Here is a 27,048-nt window from a genome sequence, read left to right on the forward strand (position 1 = left end):
ATCCAATGTCTCTTTACAGCATTTAACACTAGAGAAACCTACCTTCTTGAAAATTCTCTCTTGCCTTCATGACCCCAGAGGCCTCTGGTTTTTCTGTTTCTCTGTCTGGCACTGTCACTTTGCTCCCCCACCCCCCTTTTTTCCTTCTCACCTCCCCCCTGCCCTGTAGGCTTGCCGTCTCCGGTTGTCAGCCATCTTTTGTCAATCTTTTTACTTCCTCTATTGGTAGCCTATTCATTCCTTTAGTTTCATATATCATCTTTTTTGGCAAGGCTCTGAAGTCTAACTTTTTACCTCTAATTTTTCTCTAGGCTCTAAAGCTACATATTCTCCACCCACCCTCTTTTTCACAATTCTTGGATGTCAGCGTATCCCAAATTAAAACTCTTTTCCTGTTCCCACCCCAGTTAATTCCACACTCCTAATAGCCTTAGGATATTTCCTGGGAACTTTTCTGTCCTCAGTTCAGCTGCCATTGTCCTAATCACCCAGGCCTAATTGCTATTTCTTATCGCTGTTGTTTCTTTATTCTGCTGGGTGAACAATAAGCCCAAGGATTCCTATGGGATACGAATTTACTTTCATCTTCTTTCCCAGTCAAGGTTCTCTTCTGAACCTTCAACATTTGGATCGAAAAAGGGTTTCTATAGAAAGTAACCTCACAGGGTGATCTGATCATAAATTCCTAACTGGACAGGTCATGGTAGGTAGTCATGCTCCTGGCATATAACTTCTTTAGTAAAAGGATTATCTTTTCCTTAACCAAGCCCCGTCCATTGTTTCTGTGCATCTAGGTTAACACACCTTTGAAATAAGCTGTAACCACCCTCAAGAGAGCACATAATCTTGTTAACTATTCTGTAATCCAGTCCTCGCCTTGTTTTCTCCCTTCTCCATGTAATCTTCCTTAGGTTCCCTCGTTAATTTCAAATGCATAAAAGAAGCTGCAAAACGTATTCTCCGGAGCATTTGAGATCTTACTCCTTGGCATGTATCATCAGTTTGGCTCAAATAAACTCATAAAAATTTTCTACAGGTTTGGATATTCTTATGTTGACAAACATTTCCCTGCCCTTTGTTTGTTTGTTTGTTTGTTTCTTTCTTTCTCTCTCTCTCTCTCTCTCTCTCTCTCTCTCTCTCTCTCTTTCTTTCTTTCTTAAAATTTTTATTGGGGGATATTGGGGAACAATGTGTTTTTTCCAGGACCCATTAAGTCCTAAGTCAAGTCGCCGTCCTTCAAGCGGCACACGCTCTAACCAACTGAGCCATCCAGCCTCCCCACCGGCAGCTCAGAGGCAGCTCGTTGTCTTCAATCTAGTCGTGGAGGGTGCAGCTCATTGGCCCATGTGGGAATTGAACTGGCAACCATGTTGTCAAGAGCTCGCACTCCAACAACTGAGCCATCCGGCTGCCCCCACCCTGCTTTTTCTCAAGTGTGGATGGTGGGGTGGGAGAGCATGTGTTGTTGCTGGGCTACTGGATTGCACAGCTCTGGGGGCAGCATTCATGTAAGGGGGCACCGTTCCCATTGCACCCCATGTGAATGGCGCCTCCTGGAGTTGCGTGGCACAGCGCTGTGGGAGTGTTAGGGTGCAAGGTGACATAGAGTATTGGTGAGGTCTTCCAGGAGGGAGGGACGCTGAAGACTAGAGTGGCAGGGAAAGAGTTAAGGGGAGTTGGCAGTTCAAACCAGGAGGAAAGTTTCATTTCTTTGAACGAAGGAAGGATGGGGAAATAGTTTTTCTCTTTGCTGTCTACCTGGGGAAATAAAGCTCTGTTTTCTAGACAAATCTACAGTGTACTAACTTCATAGTAGAACCACCCACCGAGCTTGAATCTGTGGCCTAGAGCTCTATTTTCCTCTTAATTCATGTTATTCTTGGTATAGGGAGTGTTGGCAGGAGCTTCTAGAAAGAGATTCCGTGTCCCTGAAGCTGCACTGATTCACTGGGATGATCTCAGACGCTGTGCTCACAATTGGACTCCTTCAGATACGGTGTCCATATGGCCCAAAGACGTTGGTGACAGTGCTGGTCACACTTCTGCCCCCTATGTATTGAAAAAGCACAGGTGATTTGGACCTATCAGTGGTGGGACCCCTTGGCTGGTGGCCTATAGCAATAGTGTCCGCCGTTCAGGTACCCTTGGAGCACCTAGCCAGGCAAGTTGCCCCCTTCAGCTGCACGCTGCAGTGCACGCTCCACAGACACTGCTCACATAGATGACCATACAAATGGGGTCCCGAAGTTGTCCAACGTTGCATCCCTGCCTCCGGTACCTTCCCTCACAAGGCATTTCCAAGCCAGCCAATGCCCGACATCCAGCTGGCCAGCGGTTTCCTGTCTCAGGCTGAAGCTTATTCCACCACTTCCTTTTTTCCCCAAATTTTTACAATCTCCCCCTTTCTTCCACTTTCACTTCCTGAGTGCCATAACCACAGGAATGAAATCAGCAAGTTCTTGCCTTGTTTCTTTACCAGGCTAACTCCTACTTACCGTGTATTAGTGGAAAATAATAATGGTAAGAGAGAACATTAATAGAGCACCTGTTTATTATTCATTGTGGTTAAAGTCTAACATGCAGCTTTCTCCCCCATCCTTGTAGGAATCTCTGAAACCATTGGGTGAAGTTCAGGTTTAGAGTGTTTGAGACATTCCCATGATGCAGTTAACAATGGAGGAGAGTTGGCCTGCCTGACTGCACAGCTCTGTGCTCTGAATCAGTGTGATGTTCATCTTCCTAAGACCCAGGTTATATATAGCCTCCTCCAGGAAGCCTCCCTAGGCTCCGCCAACCCACCCCTGCAACCGGTGGTCATCCTTCATAGTAATTCATGTTGTCATTCAAGTTCAGGGCCTCTTAAAAGTGGTAGAGAGAGACCTAATGTTCCTTCCCATTTCTGAGATTCCCAGGATATTAAAGACTGAAGAAGTTTCACAGTCTAGTTTGAAATCAGGGAGTGTGATACCTCCAACTTTGTTCTTCTTTTGCAAGACTGCTTTGGCTATTTGAGGTCTTTAGTGATTACATATATATTTTTGGATTATTGGTTCTAGTTCTGAGGAATGACATTGGTATTTCGGTAGGGAATGCATTGAATCTGTAGATTGCTTTGGGTTGTATGGACATTTTAATGATATTAATTCTTTCAATCCATGAGCATGGTATACCCTTCCATTTATTTGTTTCCTCTTCAGTTTCTTTCTTTAGTGTCTTATAGTTTTCAGTGTACAGATCTTTCACCTGCTTGGTTAAATGTATTCCTAGGTATTTTATTCTTTTTGATGCTGATGTAAATGGGATTGTTTTCTTAGTTTCTATTACTGATCGTTCATTGTCGGTGTATAGAAACACAATGGATTTCTATTATATATTAATTTTGTATCCAGCAAATTTACTGAATTCATTTATTAGTTCTAATGGTTTCTTGGTAGAATCTTTAGGGTTCTCTCTATATAGTATGTCATCTGCTAATAATGACAGTTTTACTTCTTCCTTTCTAATTTGGATATATGTTATTTCTTGTCTGATTGCTGTAGCTAAGACTATATTGAATAAAAGTGGTCAGAGTGGGCCTTCTTATCTTGGTCTGGATCGAAGAGGAAAAGCTTTCAGCTTTTCACCATTCAGTATGATGTTAGCTGTGAGTTTGTCATATGTAGCCTTTATTGTATTGAGGTATGGTCCCTGTATACATACTTTGTTAAGAGTTTTAATTATAACTTGATGTTGAATTTTGTCAGATGTTTTTTGTGCACCTATTGAAATGATCATATGATTTTTCCAAGACAGGGTTAGAAAAATATTATGACCTTTTTTGTATATTTGCATTTAACCAAAGGAAAACCTTTAACGTATACTTATACACATAAAAACCCACAATGCAATACAATTTTGTTACACACAAGATAACTGTAGGAGTTATAAATGATGTTTATTGAACTCTTTAAGCAGAGCTGTTTGGTAATGGGATATGAATTTAAGTTTGTAGGAGGCACATCTTTCAATTCCTTCAGTGTATCCCTGTGACTAAATGTGTGCGTTCATTTGAAAACAAAAGTATTGAATTTATTGGGGTTACATTGGTTAATAACTTTTATATAGATTTCAAGTGTACAATTCTATAGTATATCATCCCTATACTGTATGGTGGGTGCGCCACCCAGAGTCCTTCATGAGTGTGAGGCCATGGCTAATTGGTCTTTCTGGACTCTGAATTAACTATTTCTCAATCCCTAACATCTAGCAGAGACAGGGTTTACTTAGCACATTGTAGGCTCTTGATCCTGTTGGTTGGTTGAATGCATGAGTGAATGAAATGTTTGAGAACTGTCTCCAAATTCAGAACGATTTTGGTTGGAATCCCAGGACTACCACTTACTTACTAGTTCTCGGACCTTGATCAAGTTAATTAACCTTTCTGGCCTCAGCTTTTGTGGTCTTTAAAATGGTGGTATTACTAAAGCACTTACTTCAGGTTGATGGGAGGAACAAAGGAGATGACATGCCTCCTCTGTGGGATGACAAAGTTAGCCTGCACATGCGTAGTGCTTGGGGCCCAGGCGGGGTGGGGTGGTGGTCTGCGGACATCATTGTTAATAAAGCAAGAGCGACTCTAGCTGCATCCCTTTCCTATGCCTTTGCCTCCCCAACCAGCCACGGACATAATGATTTGTAGCCTCCGGAGCGTCTCCAAAGCACTTGACTTTGTTCTCCAGGCTCTTATCCCTTTTCATATGCTGCTATTTGATTGACAACCGTGTGTAGACTTTGCTTTTTGAAAGTCGTACTTTGTAGTCTACAGAGCATTCACACAGATTATCTCATTTAATAGTTATTCAGAACTGTAAAATTGCCTGTAGTTTTAGGAAACTCTTGCCCTTGTTATGACATGACTGGCACCTGTCCCTCTCCTGTTGACAGAGTTATCACCAAAGATATTTGCTTCTGTATTTACTGAGTTCTTCAGCAGCATGCTTTTGTGGTTGTTTTTTTTGTTGTTGTTCCCAAGCCTGGAATTCAAAGAATCTCATAAAGAAAAGTACCTTTACAAACTCTTTTCCTGTTTCCAACTGGACACATCTAGAGTGGCCTGCTTGGTTTAGGACCTCTGCCTTCCACATGCCCTTGTGTTGAAGGGCAGAGCATGGCAGCACTCCCCAACTAGGGCTCTCGCCTGATTTCTGTTTCTGTGCATTTGGAGTCACAGGGACCTAGGTAGGACCTGAATGGAGTCTCATCGTGCTGCATCCATATGGCTCAGGCATGTGAGAGCATCCGCCAGTCCTCCTTTTGCTACAGCCTCTCACTGAATGACTGGATATATTCCGAATGATGACTTCACAATTTGTATCTCTAGCCTTGGTCTCCAGATTCCCGTGTCCTGTTGCCTGGTTGATATCTCTCATGGCTGTCTAATAAGCATCCCAAATGCATCCTATTAAAAAGAGATGCTTATTTTACTCCCAAATTCTGACTCTTTCCTTCAACCCCAGTCAATGGCAGTATTCTCCAGCCAATTGTCACTGTTCCACTTTGCCCTCGCCCATATAGTGTCATCCATCAATAAGTCCTGTAGAGCCTACCTCCAAAATATATCTCAGCTACCTCTTTGACTCCATCTCCATTGCCCCCATCCTGATTCCAGACACTGTCATCTTCTTTGGGTGAAATAAACCACTTTAATTGTTAATGTGTCTATTATGTAAAATTATAGTGTAACTAAGTAATACTAGTTTTATGATTTTAAAATTTCCCTGTACATTTACAATCAACAGTAAGAGTATTTAATGTTTTGACAGTACGCTTTAAAGGGCACGAAACAATCCTGTTTTTCCCATGAAGATTGCTTTCCATAGCTTCAGCTTGCATGGTCTTTTTTTAAGAAAACATTTTTAATTTTTTTATTGTGTTAAAATCCATATGGTATAAAATTTACCATCTTAACCATTTCTAAGTGTACAGTTCAGTGGCATTAAAAATGTTCCCGTTGTTGTGCAACCATTATCACCATCCATCTCCAGAACTCTTCATCTTTCAAAACTGAAACTCTGTACCCATTAAACAATAACTCCCCATTTTCCCTACTTTCCCACCTACCCCAGCCCCCGGCAACCACCATTTTACCGCTTTCCCTATGAATTTTTCCACTACTTTAGGTACTTCATATAAGTGGAATCATAGTATTTGTCCTTTTGTGACAGGCTATTTCACTCAGCATAATGTCCTCACGGTTCGACCATGTTGTAGCATGTGTCAGAATTTCCTTCCTTTTTAAGGCTGGATAGTATTCCATATATACATATATCACATTTGGTTTATCCGTTCATCCCTTGACGGATACGTGAGTTGTTTCAGGCCACCATTGTCTTTTGTCTCACCTATCACAACAGCTTCCTAATTGTCCTCTCTGCTTCCACACTTACCCCTTTTAATCTGTTCTCCACTCAGCTTCTGAAAAGGCAAATCGAGTTTTGTTGCTTCTCTTTAAATCCTTCATCGACTTCTCATCGTGTTTGGAATAAAATCTAAACGTCTCAATCTGGCTCACAAGACCTGGTATTTCTGAATGAGAACTGCCTTCACAGCCTTATCCTGTGCTCGGCCCTCCTTGCCTACACTACTCTCAGTTCAGGTGTTTTCTTGGTTTTGTTTGTTTGCTTGTTAATTTTTTCCCATGTCAGACTCTTTGTGTCTTTGGTTCCCTCTACTTTTAATACTCTCTACTTCTGGTCCTGTCATGGTTGGCTCCTTCTCATCCTCGAGGTAGTAGTTAAATATCACCTATTCAGAGAGATCGTTTCCTGGTATCCATGTTTTTCCTTGTCTTAACCCTTTATTGATTTGCAGATATTTTATTTGTTTATAGTTGATTTGTTTCAAACCTCTTTTCCCCTCTTGCATATTAGCCTCTTGAAGGCAGGGTCTCTATCTGCCTTGTTTATTTTTATATCTTGAACATCTATTGGTGTTTACTAACAATTTGTTGGATGAATTAATCAATATCTTATTTAAAAAAAGAGTTTGAGAGTATATTCCACAATTGGTTCTACTTTTCCTCTTCATTCTTTTTGCTCACTCTTTGTCCCACCTCTAAAAGATTCCAAAATGTTAACATCCCTCGTTAGGAACAGTCATTAGCCTGATATCATCGTTCCTGCTCTAGGAAACTGATTGACTGTTCCTTGAACTTCTGATGTTCAAGGAAAGGTATCCAAAACTGTTCTTTAACTTTTTGCACTAAAAATGATTACCCTTCCAGCCTTCCCCCATGTCTTTAGAAAAGCAAGCTAATTTTGCCATAGCCTAAATAAGCAAGGCAGAAAAATAAATTAAACCTCTGGAGACAGAACTCCATGTAATATATTCTAAAGTTCTACATGTATAAGTGTGTTTTTTTCCCCACTATTTTGTATTAGTTTTGTATTAGTTTTTACTTACTCTGTACTGCGGGTAAAAGTTGATTTAGTTGTAGTTCAGTCTCTTATCCATATTGAGAAATTATTGAAAGAAGGCTATGTCCAGGCCTCAAGATTTTGAGCTCTAGAATAAATTCTCCTCCCATTTTTGCACTACTACGCTGGCACAGCTTGGGTGGCTTCTCTGCCCAGAGTATTACAAGGCTGAAATTAAGGGTTGACTGCTGTTTTCTCACCTGGAACTCGGGGTCTCCTCCAAGCTTATGCCTGCTGTTCACAGAATGCAGTTCCTTGTGGTTGTAGGACTGTGTCCCCTTTTTCTTGTTGGCTGTCAGTTGGGTACCACTCTCAGCATATAGAGGCTTCTCTCAGGTCCTTGAGCTTCATCTTGGCCTCCTCTGTCTCTGCAGTGGAGAACCTTCTTCTCACACTGTGAATTTCTCTGCCTTCCTTTTCTGCTACCAGCCAGAGAAAACTCTGCTTTTAAAGAGCTCATTGATTAGGTTAGGTTCACCCAGATAATACCTTAATGTCAATTGATTAGTAACCTTAATTGCATTGCCATTCAGTGAGACATAGTCATTGTAGTAACACCAGGGTGTGTGGAGATCATGGAGCCACAATTTCTCTCTCCTGTTTTATAGCTAGAATCACACTCACCTGCATATATTAGAAAACTTGATTACAAGAGCTTAAACAAAATATTTTCTTTTCACATGATAATAAATATAGAGATGAATGATTACTGATACTGGTTTAGTGGCTCAATGACATCAAGGCCAATGACTGATTCTCTTAGCCTTTTCTCATGGTTGTAGTATGATTAACGTAGCCCCAGCCATCGTGACCATATTCAAGACAGGAAAAGAGAGAAAGTGAGAAGGATTAGGGAGGTATGAACAATATCTGTTATATCCGTTGGGAATACAAAACAAAACAAAGACAAAAACACCTTTCAGAGCTTTATTTTTTACTGTACTTCCATTTATGTTTCACTGGCTAGAACTTGGCCAAGTGGCTACCACTGGGTACAAAACAAGGGAGGCTGGGAAAGCAAGAGTAGGAATTATGGTGATTGGTTCAACCAATAATGATCCATCCTCTGGTGCTCGATGCTGACAGGAAAGGAATGTTGGTGACACAGTTAATGCATCTGTTATACCTATTTTCTGGAAGACAGGATGTGGTGTTGTAGGATAGAGAATTGTGATCCTGTTCCAACTCTGTCATGGTTAGCTGTGTGATCTTAGACTAGTCAAGCAACCTCTCTGAGCCAGTTGCCTTAATCAAGTGAAAGAAATGTCTGCTTTACTTATCTTAGTGTTCTAATAAAAAATGAATTGAAATAATCCATGAACTTCTTTGCATCCTGGAAATATACACTAATTGTAATTTTTGGTAAGTATTTGGTATAAAAATAAAACTGTATTTTATGGATTCTAAGAAATACATACATATATATGGATTTAAAATATTTTATAATCTCTGAAATTAGATGCATTTTACAATCTATGGCATCTTAACTTGAATGAAATATAATAATGTTCTTCTGAGCTTCTTAGAAAGTGTTAGGGTTATGCCCAGGAAATACGGCAACCACTGGGACCCACAAGACTCTTATAGACTCTTAGGAAACTGATAGTCTCATGATGGTACATCCAAAGTGATAGACTCGTGACTCTAAAATGTAGATGAAAAGAAATTATCCACACCAACTCCCTGCCTTCATACAGGCAAAATATTAGCATCACTATTCTAGATATGAAACTAAAGTAAACCAAGATAAGTTTGCCAAAATGGAATAAGCCAGTAACTTCTAAGAGTTCAAGGTACTAGAAAGTGTTGTGGTCTGCATATTTTAAAGCTTGACCTTCTACCAGGGTCATTCACCGAATGTGACACGCTGTTCAGGTATCTGGGGATATCATTCGGGGTCACTGCCTCAGGAATGCACCAAAGATGAGAGGCAGCCTGTTTTTCATGCCAAGCGTGACTTAGATCCTTGACTCTGAGTGTGAAACCATGGAGTTGGATAGCGCAGCCATCGGGATTGTTTATTTTGAAGAAAAAATCATGCAATAGAATATTTGTACTTATAACCTTGGGATATACATATATGTATTCATGTACATATATATGTATTTATATGTATATGTATATGTATGTGTATATGTGTGCATGCATGTATACACACCCAAATAATTTGACTTTAGAGGGACCAAGAACAGACATCTAGGGATAGGGGATTATGGTGTGTGTGATTAAAAGAGAGAAATAGGGTGGAGTTACTTAATGGAGAATCATGGGTAGATAGTGTAGTTGAAACACAACGTATGTTCCTTTTGGAGTTCTTTCTCATATATGTTTGATTTGAGGCTGGGGTGTTCATTCTACTTACCAATTTCCAATGAAAGAAGAGTAGGCAGTCTTTTTTTATTATTTTTAAAGAATGAAATATTTAAATGAAAGACAAAAAAAAAAAAAAGAATGTCAAAAGATAGGAAAAGGAAACAACCAGGGCCACTCCACTTTTCCCTTTCAGGAACATCAAAGAAACTGTTGATTAAAATATGTGTGTGTGTGTGTGTGTGTGTGTGTGTGTGTGTGTCTGTGTCTGTGTGTGTGTCTGTTCTCCAGTGAATTCTGTTCAGGTGCTGTTAACGTGAACTCTATTTTTTCATAAAGGGAAAGAATTTACAAGAAGGAAGAGAAGCAGTGTTCCAAGTCTTTAATCTGATGTAGGTTTTTGTCACAGGGTAATTGGGCCCTCCAGCCTTCTCTTTATTCTGAGAATTTATGAAGCAAGTGACATGGTTACTTTAACTTCCTGAATAAACTTTTATGATTTCTGAAGCACACTATGCCAGAGGTCTCAGAATATAAAACCATGCTTGATATTATTTTGTATCATTGTACTGTGCACAATTCTGAGAGCATAGTAGATGCTCAGTAAGTTTGTTGAATGTCTTGTTTTAGAAGAAAGCTTGAAAAAAATACATACAATCCATGCGGTTTCATTTTTGTCATTCTTCCTTTTTTTTCAGTTTTCCTTTTGACATTGACATACTTGACCAGGAAAAAGCATCCTAGATCCCAGTGCCAATTCCAATCCCGAAAGTAATTCGGATTTAGTTTAAAATCTAGTTTAAGATGTTTCTGCATAAACCCCAAACAGCCAGCCAGATAATGTTTGCCAGTAGCCTCAAAACCCAACAAATAAATGCAGAAATTTTCAAAGTAGCTGTCTAGTTGAATACATATGGCAAAGAGTTACAAGGGGAAGATGTCTCAATTCTCAGATTTAAATAACCCCTTTTGGATCACTAACCAAACAAGAATTGTATAGCATAGCTGACCTAACAAAATAAAATATTATCCTAGCTCCGAAGAGGTGGAATTAATTCACGTAGCTACATGAAACCCTTCTTTTTTTCTCATCTGATTTATGAAAGTTCTATAAAACTTCTAATTAATATTTCCAGGACATCAGTATAAAATCACTCTAATTTAGATGATCTGAACTGATCTTTTGTCTCTTTTTAAAAATAAACACAAGTCAGAAAGGAGTGTTTCCGGGGGAGACTTCCAATTCTGGCTATAGCTGGCAACAAACCAGTCCTTTTGCAGTAAACAGTCACACAACTGGATGAAATGTTTGAGGTCACTCTTCTCAGGTGTTGGTCATCAGAAAGCACAATCCTTTGATTCTGAGAGAAGGAAAACTCATGAGCTGAGCCCAAGGATCGCCTTGGCTCTCTTCCAGGGGAGAGTTTCCTGACTACAGCGTAGTACGCTGGAGTCTAAACCAAACACAGCAGTCCTGCTGAGATTAGGAAACAGAGATCAGAGTCTGGAAGACATCTGGAATCTGCAGGGCAGGGCACTAGCAAGGAGAGAGTTGCATGGGGAAGGGTGTCTGGGTGTACCCAGGGACTTCTTGGCTGGGCTGAAGTGCACATGTACAGACTGAAGCCATATGAGGTTTACCAAAAGTGGTGGCTCCAGGGTTGAGAATAGGACATAGATACCAGAGGTCAAGCAATACTGGGGGATGTTGGCAGTCCATCCTAGCTACCGTGGGAAGACCTCCTTAACACCCTATTAACATCTCAAGCATCCAGAAAAGACAGAAAAAGTCTGTGCCTTAGGGGTAAGGTCTGTGCTTTTGAGCAGGGTTGGTAATTTTTTTTTTTTTTAATAAAAGGCTAGATACTAATTATTTTAGGTTCTATGAGCCATGGGGCATCTGTCACAACTACTCAACTCACTACTGTAGAGCAACATTAGCCACAGACAATGTAAATGAATGGGCTTAGTTTTGTCCCAATATAACTTTATTTACAAAGAAAGGCAGAGGGCCAGACTTGGGTTGTGGCTGTATTTGCCAATTCCTACTCTAGAGTAAGGACTACTTTAAACCCACCCTAACAAAACCTTGAACCAAGGGCTGTCAAGAGCTCCAGGGGAGATTGAGTTTGGAAACTGAGCCTTGTAGTAGTTAAAGAGGCTTGGCAAACACCTTTGGTTTTTCGCAAATCCTTCCAACAAAGTAGAAGACCAAGCCTACACAAGATCAAGATAAGCAGGCAATTTGAGTACTGCAAAAAATCAACTGTCTGCAGAGGAAGATAAAATGCAGAATGTCTTCAATACATCGTCAACTATTATTAGATATGCAAAAAAACAGGAAAATATTGCCCATAGTGAAAAAAAGAGTCAGTTTTTCTATTTACTAATCCCCAAATGGCTCAGATGTTGGATTTGGCTGACAAAACCTTTAAAACAGCTATTATATTCAGAGAACTAAAGGAAAATATTGTTATAATGAAGGAATATATAGGCCATCTCAGCAGAGAAATAGAAACTATAAAAGCATCCAATGAAAATTCTAGAATGGAAAAGTTGAATAACTGAGAAGAAAAATTCACAGGATGAGCTTAACAGGAGAAAGAAGGTAATAGAAGAAAGAATAAATGATCTTGAAGATAAATCAATAGAAGAGATAGAGAAAGGGGGAGAGAAATATTTGAGGAAATAGTAGCTGCATTTTTCGAAGTTAATGAAAAAATTGACATACAGATTCAAGATACTACACAATCTTCAAGTAGGATGAGTTATAAGAAAACCACATCTAGACACACTATAGTTAATTGCTGCAAACCAAAGATAAAATATTGAAAGCAGTTAGAAAAGATGTGTTATATGGGGAAATAAGAATTACAACCAATTCCTCCTGAAAAGCAATAGATACCAAAAGGCAAAATACTGAAGGGAGAAAAAGTCAACCTCAAATTCTATGTTTATTGAAAATCATCCTTCAACAACAAGTTTGAAATTAAGAATGGACTTTTTTAGAGCAATTCTGTCCAATGCAAATATAGTGCAAGCCACATATGTATTATTTTCAATTATTCAGTTGCCCCATTAAAAATAAGTTAAAGGAAACAGGTGAAACTCATTTTAAAATACATTTTATTTAACTCAATATATCCAAAATATTATCATTTCAACATGTAATCAGTATAAAAATTATTAAATAGGTTTCATATACATTTTTGTTCTCTTTGAAATATGGTGTGTATTTTATATTGAAAGAACAACTCAATTTGGACTAGCCACCTTTTAATAGTTACCCGTGTCTATTGGCTACTGTATTGGAATTGGATAGCACAGTTTTAGATCAAAGAGAAACAATGAACATGTTGCCCTATATCCACATTGTCTACCAAGCTATCTTATACATAGTGTTTAAATTAACCTTCCTAAAACATTTACCTACTCAGAAGACTTGAAAGCGCTACCTACTATGTGGTAAAACAAGTTCATTTGTTCATTCGTTCATTCATTCATTCATTCATTCAACCATTTACTCAACAAACATGGACTAAATTCCAGACCCTGTTCTAAGAGTTGGAGGCATCCACAAGATGTCCTTTTCTTCAGGGAGCTCATTGGCAGATACCACATTAGCAAACAAGTTCATTATCATTTGATAATTGAGAAGATATGAAGGATGGGGGCAAGTGGGATTAGTGGGAGTCAAGAAAGTTACCATATATCAGAGTTCTTGGTTGTAAGCAACAGAAACTGACTCTAACTAAAAAAGAGGAAAGAGTCTATGGCTGTGAGGAACCATTGAAGAGTTTTTTGTGTTTTTTTGTTTTTTGTTTTTTAAAGACTTTATTGGGGAAGGAGAACAGGACTTTATTGGGGAACAGTGTGTACTTCCAGGACTTTTTTCCAAGTCAAGTTGTCCTTTCAATCTTAGTTGTGGAGGGTGCCGTTCAGCCGCAAGTTGTTGTCCTTTCAGTCTTAGTTGTGTCGGGCGCAGCTCAGCTCCCGGTCCAGTTGCCGTTGCTAGTTGCAGGGGGCACAGCCCACCATCCCTTGTGTGAGTTGAAACGGCAACCTTGACGTTGAGAGGACGCGCTCCAACCAACTGAGCCATCCGGGAGCTCAGCAGCAGCTCAGCTCAAGGTGCCTTGTTCAATGTTAGTTGCAGGGGGCGGAGCCCACCATTCCTTGCGGGACTCGAGGAATCGAACTGGCAACCTTGTGGTTGAGAGCCCACTGGCCCATGTGGGAATCGAACCAGCAGCCTTTGTCGTTAGGACCATGCCGCCTGAGCCACCGGGCCAGCCTGAAGAGTGTTTAAGTAGAGCTGTGGCGTGGGCATTTTCAGGTTTTAGAAAGATAACTCTGGCACAGTAGATTGGGTGATAGGTTGGAAGGGATGATGCTGGCGGCAGGGAGAGAGAGAGGCTAGTCATAGTCTGAATGCGAGAGATGATGAGGGGCTTAACCAAGGTATTGGCAGTAGGAGTGGGAAGGGTAGTTTGAAGAATTCAAATTCATTGTGCAATTTAGAGCCGTCACTGTTCCAACCCTTCTTTTTCTAGTGCATTCAATACCACTCCCATCCTCTTCAGATAAACAGAATGTAACTGTCAACCATACATGCCGTTCCTGCTTCCCCTTTTAAAGATGTCTTTGCCTCTCCACTCTTTTACTGAGCCCTCCCTTCCAATTTAAGGTATAGCTCATGACCACCTACTGCTCAAGCCTTTAGTAATCTTTTAAAGCCCTTACTCTCTGCTGTTACAGTTTTGATGGATAACCTGTCACAACAGGTTAGGGAGCCTATTGTGTTATTTTATGTTGCTGTCATACCTCCCTACAATCTACTGTAAGCTACTTGAGGCCAGTGACGCTGTCTTATTCTTCCTTGAACCCTCAGGCCCCAGAATGGGCCCAGCACAGAGTACCCAGTACGCGTTCCTGATGATGCTGACTTTTGGGACACACTGACGTCCTGTGGTGGCCAATAGCTTCCATCACCAAACTCTTGCTCAGTAGAGTCTGAGGAAAATTAATCTCCCCTAGGCACATTTCTTGAGTCCCTCTCCACTCTTAAACTTTCAGCAGCTTCCCTTTTCCCACTGAACTCCTCTTCTCAGCTGTTAAGGACATCAGTCCTCTCTCCCCACATTTCCCCAGTAGATACCTTCGCTCTCATCAGACTGAACTCTTCACTGGCCCAGAAACAAACCCCACAAAGGTCTGATTTTTAATCTTTTCTTATGCTGATCATCTGTCCCAAGGCTGTTCTTTTCCCTCCCAGTAGTCCAGAATCAAGGATGCCCTTCAGATCCAAGAAACCTGCCCCGTCCTTTGTGGTTCCAGCCCTTGCAGAGCTCTATGTAGCTAAACAGCATTTCTGGTGTATCCTTCAGCAGGCAGTTATTCCCAGATTTATTGTGTTTGCTCTTCTGTGTATCTTCATCTCCCCAGCTAGATCATAGACTGCTTGAGGGTCACAGTCTCCAAGGATGCCTGATGCATTTCTGGACACACAGGGCTCTTGAATGCATATAAGAGGACTGAGAGAAAACACATTTATTTCTGTGACTCTCATCAGCCAACTGCATTCACTCCCATATTTAGTGTGTAAGGGATGCTGACAAAGAAGCCTCTTTCTGAAATGGCAACCTGGAGACTTCAGTGAAAGTTTTAGTGTTTCTTGGTCAACCCCTGCTGCAGATACTGAGTCACCACTCATTTGTGGTGATTCTAAGCCTCACTTTATGATTCACATTCTAAAAATGGGGTGAGGTTTTTAGAGAGAAACCAATTCCAGTGTGAATTTAGCCTCACAATTATTGGGTTCCTCTGTGGTTACCAGCTGCTAGCACAGCGCTCCTTGGGGTCTGGCATCTCATGAATTATTGGGTGATGTGGCTGTTTCATGACAAATACATAGAATCCATTTCACAGGGTTATGATATGGGGTTCTCTGTAATGAATTTGTTCCACCAGGCTTTCTTGGGACTACTCATTCTCTGTAACCAGCACCTGTCTGGCTCTGGGTTGGTTACGCTAAAGAGGGTCGATAAATCTTTGGGGCTCTTCTTTCATTCATACTTTCTGATTAGTAGTCTTGGTTTCTCAGCCAGAATGCACCTGTATTTGCAAAAAGAATGTTGAGCATTTGATTCCACATAGCGTTTAAGGGAATCGTTCTAAAAATGACTGAAAGGGGAAGAAATCACTAAAACCAGCATGTGTAAATGTCAGAAATGGGGTGGTTTCATGAAGTTTGCATTCTAGTCCCAAGTCTTCCACTAATGACCTGTGTGACTTGGGGTGAGTCATTTAGCAACAACACTGGTGGCTGTGGCTGATTTATAAAGAGCTTGGAATGGGGCCTGGCACATGGTAAGCCCTCTGTGAGGTCACCTGCTATTAGCGTCATTGTCATCGGTACCGAGAGTTTGTTGCTCCCAGTACTAAGCACTTGGTGTATATTACCGTACTTCATCCTTAAAATTATAAAGCAAGTTTTGTTGTTCTTGTTACATGTGAGTGAACTGAGGCATACAGATTATATAGAACTCAAATCTGGACAGCTCAAGTCCCGGTCCCATGCTCTTACTCTGTTGCTCACCTGCTTTCCTTGGGCTTCGGATTTCTCATCTGTAAAACCTGAGATCTGGATTATTGGTCTTTAATTCCTTCGAGCTCTAAAGTTTCTAAGTATTTTCCCCATCACCTTCACCCTTTTCCTTCTCTTCTTCCCCAGGCTCCTTCCCCACCCACATTCATCCTGCGCATTTTACTGGATTTGATTCATCATCACTGGGTCTGCAGGATGTTCTCCCCATTGAGCTGTGACGCAATGTGTGTCAGACATGGACTTGTGCTGTGGCTTGTTGTTGATCCTGATTTACATGCTGCTGTTGTTGGGAGAGGAGGAATCTGCTTCTTCAGTTTTACTGTCGTATGTGGCCTGCAGCCATTACCACACCGAGTGACGCGAACATTTGACTGGGCTTGAGAAAGGCTTTATGGGAGAAGCCCGTGGAATCAGCTCTTTGGGCTTGGGCTCTGCATGGTTCTCTGGTAGATCTGGTTTTGAAGTACTGCACTCCCCAGGCCATTTGCACGAGTCTGGTGCATGGCTGGTTAAGGATCTTAGGTGAGGGACTTGGAAGAGAGATGTCTGGGCTTGGCATTTTCTGTACAGCTTGGGTCCTCTGGCAGATTTCCACACGGGGAGTTTCACAGATCATTTCATTATGGTTCCACTGTAATTGATGTTTGTAAATTACTTCAGTGCATGATAGTCTATATATTCTCTAGTACTTTTTTTGTGGCTGTGACCCAAAGATTAGAGTTTTGGCATCAGAAGACTTGGGTTCAAGGGTTGCATCTATCACCTCTTAGCTTGGGGCATCTAACACATCTGCTTGTTATGGCCTCTGCTCTCGATCATTCTTTGGGCGGGATCTTATTATGGAAAAAAAAAGGGTTCGTTTGTCGCTATCCTGGGATGTGTGAATCCTTTCACTTAGAAGGCTAGAGGAAACATCTTAGGAACTTAGGGCACCAAACAAGGACCTGGAAACAACACAAGTATTGGATAAGTCAGCTACCTAAGCCTAGATTTCTTTATCTGTAAAAGAATGATATTAATACCCACTTTACCCGATGTTGAATCAAACGAAGTATGGTATGAAATGTTTCCGAAAATTGTAAATTCTATACAAATATTAGTTGTTTTTAGGAAGTATCATATAACAAAACTAATTGTTTTAATTACGAAAAAATAAAAGCAAAAGCTGTTAATGTTTCTATTCCGATTTTCCCCAGCATAGATTATTTATTGCAGGTAATAACATGTAGTAAAATTTCCTCAACATTTTCTTTTTATTGTGCACCAGTTAGAAGGCTATGAGTTAAATTGTTCTAGACTAAAATGAATATTGTGATTATTCAGTTAATAAGAACTAATATTGCACAAGGTAGACAATAGCTCTTTTGCAGAAACACATTAATTTTGCATTAATTCAGGTTTTATTAATTCATTATGAGAACAAGTTTCAAGTTGTAAAAGGACATTAATAATACAAACAAAATTATGTCTATTAAGTATCCTTCTACATATATAGAATATAACTGCAGTGTGAATAAAGGCTAGACTTTTATGTACTAATTCACATTGGCCTAGACTGAAAATGTGTTTAACTCACATTTTTCACAAAGCAAATATGCCCTATCCCCTAACTCCAAATGAACAAGATGACTCCATTCCAATTTTTCTTGATTGATAAACCGTGCGTGGAGATACCATCTGGACTTTGTTGGGTTTCTGCCAAAGATTTAAATCAAGCTTGCAAAGAGCTACCTGCCTAAGGCAAGAAACTGCACTGATTTAATAGGAAAGAACATGCATTTATTTCACCATCTGGTAAAAGAAAGTGAAAGCACTTTAAGAAATTTTGATTTTTGTTTTACAATGATGACATTACATGATAGATAAAAGTGTTTCCAAAATAGGATAATGGGGGACATTTGGGCATCTAATTGCTAAAGTTTGGGTGATTATTTACAAGTCTGCTATGAAGGCACAGAGAGCTTACACGAAAGGCAGGTGTTTCCATAGGAGGAGTGGGGGCAGGACGGACACAGAAAAGTAAGGCAAATGGAAACCACCCTGTCCTCCTCGTGGGCAGTGTTGGAAGCCCTAGACCTGTGTGGAGTGGGGATAATGTGATGGTTAATTTTTATTTTTATTTACTTATTTTATTTTATTTCAATTTTAAATTGTTTATTATTTTTAAACACAGATTTCCGCTTGGCAGATTAACCAACAGCAAGAGGGGCGAGTCTGTCTCCGTTCTGAGTGCGGCTTTGGGCAAGACCAGCACAACAGACCGTAGGCCCGAATCCACCACGCCACGGTACCCTTCCCCATCCCAGAACTTACTCTGGGGTCTGCCTGAGGCCAGCTGTGTGAAGATGAGCAGCGCTGTCCTAGCATGACGACCTTGGACCATGTGATCGCCACCCACCAGTCGGAGTGGGTCTCCTTCAGTGAGGAGCCACTCTTTCCTGTCCCTTCTGACGGTAAGGAGTGCCTTCATTTCCTAAGTGAAAAGGTTGGCAAAGACCCACGGCTGCTTGTTACAGCTTGTACTTGATCATTCTTTGGGTAGGATTTTAATATGGAAAAAGAGCCAGTTTATTGCTTTCCTGAGATGCAGATTCTTCTACTCAGAAGCCAAGGGCCTGGAAACACCAAAAGTGGCTGTTTTCTTCAAAGGAACGTAAACTTCATATTTCAAAGGGCTTTATACTCTGCCTTTTTGGTTGTTACTCCCTACAGCAATTTCGATTTTCCCAGTTTTTTGTTTGTTTTTTTTTTTTAAAGATTTTATTAGGTAAGGGGAACAGGACTTTATTGGGGAACAGTGTGTACTTCCAGGACTTTTTTCCAAGTCAAGTTGTTGTCCTTTCGATCTTAGTTGTGGAGGGTGCTGTTCAGCTTCAAGTTGTTGTCCTTTCAGTCTTAGTTGTGGAGGGCTCAGCTCAGCTCCAGGTCCAGTTGCTGTTGTTAGTTTTTTTTTTTTTTTTTTTTTTTTTTGTTAGTTTTTTTTAACAACGCGCAGCCCACCATCCCTTGCGGGAGTCGAACTGGCAACCTTGTGGTCGAGAGTGGGAATCGAACTGGCAGCTTTCGACATAAGGAGCACGGAGCTCCAACCACCTGAGCCCCCAGGCTGGCCCTCGATTTTCCGAATTTTCAAAGCGTAGTTGTTAAGAGTGGCAGACTCTAGAGCTAGATTGCTTGGGCTCCAATCCTGGCTCCCCCATGGGTGAGTGATGTGACCTTGGGAGATTACTTAACTTCTCTGTGTGGTAGTTTGTGCAATAGGGGTAATCATAGTACCTATTCACAGTAGTTGTGAGGACTAAACGAAGTAATATGTGTCAAGCACTAGAATAGTGCCTGGCACATGGAAAGAGCTCAGTAGTTGTCATTCATGATCATGATAAAGATGGATAAATTGACTTCTAGGGAACTGGTGCTCACGGAGGAAGGCCAAGGTATGATACAGGAGATATTTGCAGAGCCGTGTACGCTGGTTCTGTTCTACTGCAGCTGTGACTGCCAACTGAAATCAACCCAGCTTCATTTTACAGCACCTGGAAAGTGTGAGTTCACTGGTGTGCTGTCCAATATGGCAGCCATGTGGCTACTGAGACCTTGAAATGTGGCTAATCTGAATCGGGATATGCTGTAAGTGTAAAATACCCACACTGAATTTCAAAGACTCATTAAAAGTTAAGTATTTCATTAACAATTTTTATATCAATTACATGTTGGAATTTTCAACATACTGGGTTGAAATTTATATAATTAAAAGTAATTTTACCTGTTCCTTTATATTGTTTTTTTGTTTTTTTTTTTACTGTGGCTACTAGAAAATTACACATGTGGTTCACCTCTTATTTCTTCTGGACAGTGCTAGAGGCTTTGACTACATGCAGGTGGACTCGATTGTCTGGCTCGTGATGGGAGGACGGAGTTTCATTTTTAGGACTTTAATTTTTAAAAAGTTCTCATACAGTCAAATTGGCCACTTTTGATGTGCAGTTGATGAACTTTAACACATGTGTAGATTTGTGCAACCACTACCACAATCAGGATATAATTCTTGTATTAAACTATGTGTCTATTTGAAGGCTGATAAGTGTTCCAGGACCAATAACATGATACAAAGTCAGGGGAAGAGCCTCTGTGCCCCGTTCAGCTGATCACTGGTGCAGAGTCCGCAGCTGGTAGCCTGCAGCCATGTGTAATCAGGACTGCACAGAGTTTAAAGTTTGAGTTGAAATGTCTCTAATTCAGACAGAAGCTCTCCACGTCAGCCACATTCTCCACCAGTCCCCATTGTCTTTGGCTTTTCTCTTCTGACTCAGTTATGTTTCTTGATTGGCTTCTGTAGACGTTTTTGCTCATGACCCCCAAGCACTGGAGTAGATGCTGGGGTAAGAATTGTGAATCAGTGTCAGCCTCCCCTTATCCTCCATGGACATGCTGAGGTTATAGATGTCACACGTTATTAGGAAAGCACTCCTTTGCGTAAGGGCAGATGGGCATGGCTGTGTCTTCACCCTCACCCACTGTGATGGTGAGGCCTATGATCACCCCTGGCCCATCCTTTGTTTTTCCTGCACAAGACAGTTCGGAAGAGTGGCCTTCCTCATGTATGTGATGGTGCCGTCTGGTATCTGTTTCAGGGGGCACAGAAGAGCACCTCCCAGGACTGTCGTCTTCCTCAGATCAGTCCGAGAGCTCCTCTGGGGAGAACCAAGTGGTGGATGGAGGCTCTCAGGACCTTTCCCACTCGGAGCAGGATGACTCCTCTGAGAAGATGGGCCTCATCTCTGAAGCGGCCACTCCTCCTGGGAGCCCCGAGCAGCCCCCGCCTGACCTGGCCTCGGCCATCAGCAACTGGGTTCAATTTGAAGATGACACCCCCTGGGCCAGCATATCACCAACTCATAAAGAAACAGGTGGGACAGGTGGGAGGCTGAAAAGGGTTCTGGCTTAGGTCTGTGCTCATCAGGGATACTTTTCCATGAAAGGTGTGTACGGCTGCTAGGAGTCGACTTTATCTGCCCCGAAGCCCTGAAACACTGACCACATAGGAGAGAGCAGGCAGAGATCTCAACTGACTTAATTCTGTAATAGTTTTTGTTAACATAAGCATATGGAAGGGTTTATGTGTTCTGGATCATTTCCAGCCTTTTACCTTTTTCCCTGGCTGTTGACCTGTCTTTGGAAGTATGCATATATATTTATCTGTTAGAGATTGGAAGTATACCTATTCAGCACCTAAACTGTACGCTTCTTACACATAGAAATGAATGTTTCTCGAAGTGTGGACCACCAACCATCTCCAGTAGAGTAACCAGTTAAACATTGATATTCTTATGTCCCAAACCTCTTGAATCCAAATCTTTAGGGTAGGTACTGTCATTAATGGTAAGTCTATTCTTTTGTGGGGATTTGAATGTCCAGAAGTGCACTGGGGATCTTAGTGAAGGCAGAGGACTTGCTAGCCCTCACCCTGGTAACCTGGCTACTTATTGTATTGTGCATGGAAGCATACCAAGGGCGACTGGATAACCTTTGGGACTGTGTCAGTTTTCTGTTTGCTGCTATAATAAATTACCACAAACTTAGTGGCTTAAAGAACACACTTTTATTTTCTTACAATTCTGTAGTTCAGAAGACTGACATGATGTTACCTGGCTGAAAAGATGATGTTGTCAGCACTGCATTCCTTTCAGGAGGCTCTAGGGGAGAATCTGTTTCCTTGTACTTTCCAGCTTCTAGAGGCCACCCACGTTCCTTAACGCCTGGCCGCTTCCTTTGTCTCCAAGCCAGCAATATTGCATCTCTCTGTGCCTTTGGTCTGTAGTCACATCTTCCTGTGACTGGCTTCTGCCCGGACTCACTCGTCCATTTCTAAAGACCCTTGTGATTACATTATAATGTAATCACAGGATAATGCAAGATAATTTCCCCATCTTGACATCCCCCTCCAGAATAATGCAGGATAATTTCCCCATCTCAATGTCCTTAATTTAAACACACTTGCAAAGTCCCTTTTACTATGTATGGTAACATATTCACAGGGTATGGGATTAGGATGGACATCTTTGGGAAGACCATTATTTTGTCCACCACAGAAAACTAATAGCAAAAAGCAAGGTTGGTATGTTTTTCTGTTGGTGGGTTAAATGTTTTGCTAATTTTAATTTTTAAAAATGATTCCTTTATTTTTTAAACATGTTTTTAACATCAGTAAAAATGATTTTAGGAAAATACAAAGCATAATTCTGCCATATAATAAGCACTTCCATTTTTGCATAATAATTTGCACATTAATGTATACTTTTTCATATTTAACCATCCGATTTCTCAGTTAATTGGTGGTGTGGGAGCCACAACACTCAATGCAGCGTGGATAAAATGATAGGTCCAGGCAGGCTTCCCAGTCTGGCTAGAGGGAGCAAGTAACCTTTACTGGACACCTAACACTGGCATGATAGTGGGCGAATTAAGCATTTATACATGTGGCAAGAAGTTACTGAACACTGGGCATTAAATCAGTACAGAAGTATGTTTCTCATTTTTAATAAGATATATTTACTGAATGCTTACTCTGTTAGGCACTAAGTTCAGTGCTTTAACTGCATCATCTCAGGCACTCGTTAGAGCAATCATATGAGGAAGGTGTTAATATTATATTCACATTACACATGAGGAAACTGATACATTAGTGATTTGAGAATTTGCCCAAGGTTGTATGCTAGGAAGTGGCAGGAGAGAGCATGAAGCAGGCAGTTCCCAGGATCTTGGAACAGCCTGTTGATGTTCGGTATTACATTTGCCTCCATCTTCCTGCTGTGGCTGTAGTTTCCTCTGCTCCCTCATTCCTGGGAGGCAGAGGAGGTGAGAGCGGTGGATGGTGTTTCTCGACTCATTTGCCCTGAAATGACCATGGCTTTAGGTCATTGATTATATTCCGGCATTCACATTCACATCTTATTCATACCTTACCTTTAGCCTCAAAGATTGCTCAGAACTACTTATACTATAGACAGATGGGTCAAATTGCTTCAAGTCTTCACCACTCATTTTTGCAAAACTAACTGGGGTTAGTAATAATTTTGTTGCCCCCATCTGACTGAGGCTTGTTATTGAGAATGGTTTTGACTTAATGTTAAAACCTCCTCCTTTAAGGTGTCAGTTCCCAAAGTGTGGTCTCTAGATCTCTGGGGTTTCCCAAGACCCTTTCAAGAGGTCTATGGGGTCAGAATGATTTTCATAATAATTCTAAGATGTTATGTGCCCTTTTCACTGCATTGCATTTGCATTGATGGTGCAAAAGTAATGGCAAGTAAAATTTCTGGCTACTGTGTACTTATACTAAAAAAAGTTAATTTCACTTAATATCCTTGATGAAGGAAAAATTATTACATTTACTAAATCTTGATTCTTAAGTATATCTCTTTAATATTCTTTGTGACAAGTTGGGAAATATGCATACACTATACTTTTGCCCCATACCAAAGTGTAATGGTTGTCTTGAAGAAAAATGGGTGTCTAGGAAAATATTGGGTTTAACATTTTTTAAATTAAAAGATCAATTAAAAAAATTAAAATTATTTTAGAATTATTTTTTAGAATGAAAATAATGCAAAAAAAAAATATTTGAACTAAGTATTAGTATTTTAAAACCAAGATCTAACCAACACTTGCATGACTACCACATTAGTTTCCTTTTAATCCTGGCCCTCGTTCAATAATTTTTTTTTGGTTTTCCCTCATTTGCTTGTAAGTCTCCCGCAAACCACTTACTCAGTTTTGCCCTAGATCACTGGTGTCCACTTGGAGAAAGCTATAAGTTGGCTAGGTGGCCAGCTTATATAAAATGAGTGGCCATCTGGTGCTTTTTAATCTGACAATGCAGAAATGAACTGTCCATCAATTTCTCATTTATCTGCTCTTAAAAAAATGCTTCTCTTAGATTATTTCCACCAATCAGATCTTGAACCTATTTTGGGCTACAGCTTCAGTATATCAAACTTTTTTTAGTATGGATAACACATGAATGAAATAGAATTGAGCAAGCAAGATATTTGATCTGTTGTATTTAAACATGCAAAAATTTGGAATCTGTGGTGAATGTGGAATACGTAGGTCTGTCTCCATGCATAGCAGGGAGTGGAGTTCAGCCAGAAAAAGGGCTCCATGGGAATTGATGTTTGACTATATCCATCTTCCCTGTCACATGAGTATCAACAGAACAAACTGACTTCCCTATAATTTAGCTGCAATTTCTGAGTTTCTTTCAGTTTTTATTCCCCATGTCCTATATGCCTCTACTAAATGCCCAGCACTTCTGATCAGACATCTTTGCATGAGGAGAAAGGAAAAAATGTGTATCTTGGACCCGTCCCATGCAGCCTTTCTGTGAATATCCTTTTATGAGAAGATTATGATCTTGGCTTAAGATAAATTAGGTGGGAGGACAAAAAAGGAGGATAAGTGGGACCAATTAGCACCATTCCTAGTCTGGATTTCAGGAAGCAAACAGTGGAGCCTTACTTAGATAGCTGTTCTATCCCTGAACATCCTGACTTGCAAAGAAAAGCTAGGAAAGAAAGGATAGCGTGCACGCTCGCGCGCACGCACACACACACGCACACACGGAGTAGCCAGGTGGAGAAATGTTATCTGGGATATTCCTCTTCCTCCCGCTAGTTCTCATACTGCCACTCTCCTCAGTTTTTCTGGCAGATGAAGAGCAAAAAATGAAAGAATTTCTCTTTTAACCTGTGCCACCTAAGAATAAAGCCAAGGGAGCTTTGGATTTCAGCCTGGAATGGGAATGTACTATTTGCCCTAATTAAAATGCAAGGAGGCTCTAAACACGGTGGAACTAGGGACAAAGAGACTGCCATTAGTGTAAATCTCTTATTTTTATGGCATTTAAAAGCTAGAAGCTGCACTGACTGGGGAACTTAGAGAAGCCAGGGTCTTGTTAGTCCCCACCCTGGTGACCTGGCTACTTACTGTTCACCGAAGCAAACCAAGGTTGATTGGATAACCTGGAATAACAGCTAGTGGTGAAAATAACCCCAGAAATACTTAAATCCATCCAGGGAACAACTTTCTTTTGGACTTCAACTAGGGCAAGATTTGAAGTGAAAAGTGTCCTTGTGGTTGGTCTGGGAAAAAGGAGATAGATTTCCCTCAGAAAAAATATTAATAAAATCCATTGAGTGGCAGATCCTTTTTACAAGGCAAGACAACTGGCATCCCTTCTTTGGCCCTGAGGATACTAAGATGGGAAGGCATATAAAATCATGCCCCTTGAATCTTTCATAAAGATTGTTTCCTTCATTAAAACCCCTGAAATTTGGTCAAAGCCAAATGTGGAATTCATATCTCTTTGCCTTAAAAAGACCACTTTGGCTCAGGCCATGTTGACAAATATTATCTTCAGAAAGATTTTTATTAGAATCTTAACTCAAATACTTAAGATTTAAATTAGCCATAAGAATACTGTTCACATCTGTAGTCCGAAGATGTCACGTGATTGATCTGGGTTACATGGTCAAAAATATCAAGAAATTTAACTGAAAACTTGTTTGCTGAAACTTGAACTAAATGCATAGCTATTCTGCAGAACCAAAGTGTTTTTCAAAAAAAGCTTCTGGTGAATCTGTTCAAATTAAAATTGAATCTTTATATTGCTCTCTAAAAAAATGTTTTTGAAAATGAACCTAAACCCAGGTGGTGTTTTATTCACATTTGGGTTCTTTAGCAATAGTGTTTCTGAGTTTTCCTAGTGGCAAAAAGTTTTCCTAACTTAATGTTGTGCTGTCGCTTGTTTTAAAATTCCACTGTGCACCAGGAAGAATATAGCATTTAATTTACCTGTCACCTAAAATCTTCATAAAGATTCTCTCAGTGCAAAGGCTGATTTCATGTAGTATGTGCATTTTACAAGTGTGTGTGTGTGCATGTGTGTGTTTAGAATATGTTTGCAAACACATGCAGACATATTGACTGAAAGAGCAAAGTTCATCCCCAAAATAATTTTTTTAAAAAATGAGGCATTATTATCAGCACGAAGCTTCCTGTTCACTCATGTTACGCGCTGACCTTCCAACAAGGACATGGCAATTTTACAGCAAGGCCAAGGCTGAATTGGACCCATTATGCAGATACTACAGGATATGCATAATTACAAACACAGAAAACTTTTATTTCCGGAACATTTGTCCCACAGCCCAAGCAATGCACTTGTATTCCCTTGTGTTTCAAATGTATTCCCTAATAACTTGGGCTAAGGCCTTCCCATTGTGTCTGGGGAACCTAATTATCTGGGATCAGAGAAAGAGCCACTTGTTTGGGGGAGGACCAGAGATGATGTCAGCCGTTTAAAAGGGAGGCAGGGGTGACAGCTGAGAGACCTCTTCCCGAAGAAGACTAGCCCAGTGGGTAATTTCTATTATGTTTTTCACTCTGGCTACTGGGGGCGAGTGGTGGGTGGCAGTGAAGTGAGATCCCAAGCATTTGGCGACTCTGTGGTCAAGGCCCACTGCATTTGGCCTGCATATGTATTTCCCTCCTCAACAGAGGAGGACTTATTTTCTTTTAATACCTTGAATTGTTCTTCTTTGCTTTTAAATGGAATTAATGACCTTTCCGAAATCCATCTGACATAGTGATGTACTCAGGAATGAATTTTAACAGAGCCCT

The 27,048-nt window shown here is 40.6% G+C and overlaps 1 protein-coding gene across 2 annotated transcripts in view; it reads left to right on the forward strand.

Annotated features, from left to right (window-relative positions):
* STON2 (stonin 2) overlaps window positions 1-27,048 on the forward strand; it is a 128,407-nt gene that overhangs the window by 15,563 nt on the left and 85,796 nt on the right. For both annotated transcript variants that reach the window (XM_033109591.1, XM_033109592.1), the window contains exons 2-3: window positions 18,545-18,824; window positions 21,003-21,278. In XM_033109591.1, coding sequence (XP_032965482.1) covers window positions 18,737-18,824; window positions 21,003-21,278 — 364 coding nt within the window. In that variant the 5' untranslated portion in view covers window positions 18,545-18,736. The remainder of the gene's footprint in view (window positions 1-18,544; window positions 18,825-21,002; window positions 21,279-27,048) is intronic.

This window comes from Rhinolophus ferrumequinum, chromosome 6, assembly GCF_004115265.2.
Source record: "Rhinolophus ferrumequinum isolate MPI-CBG mRhiFer1 chromosome 6, mRhiFer1_v1.p, whole genome shotgun sequence".
Classification (NCBI taxonomy): domain Eukaryota; kingdom Metazoa; phylum Chordata; class Mammalia; order Chiroptera; family Rhinolophidae; genus Rhinolophus; species Rhinolophus ferrumequinum.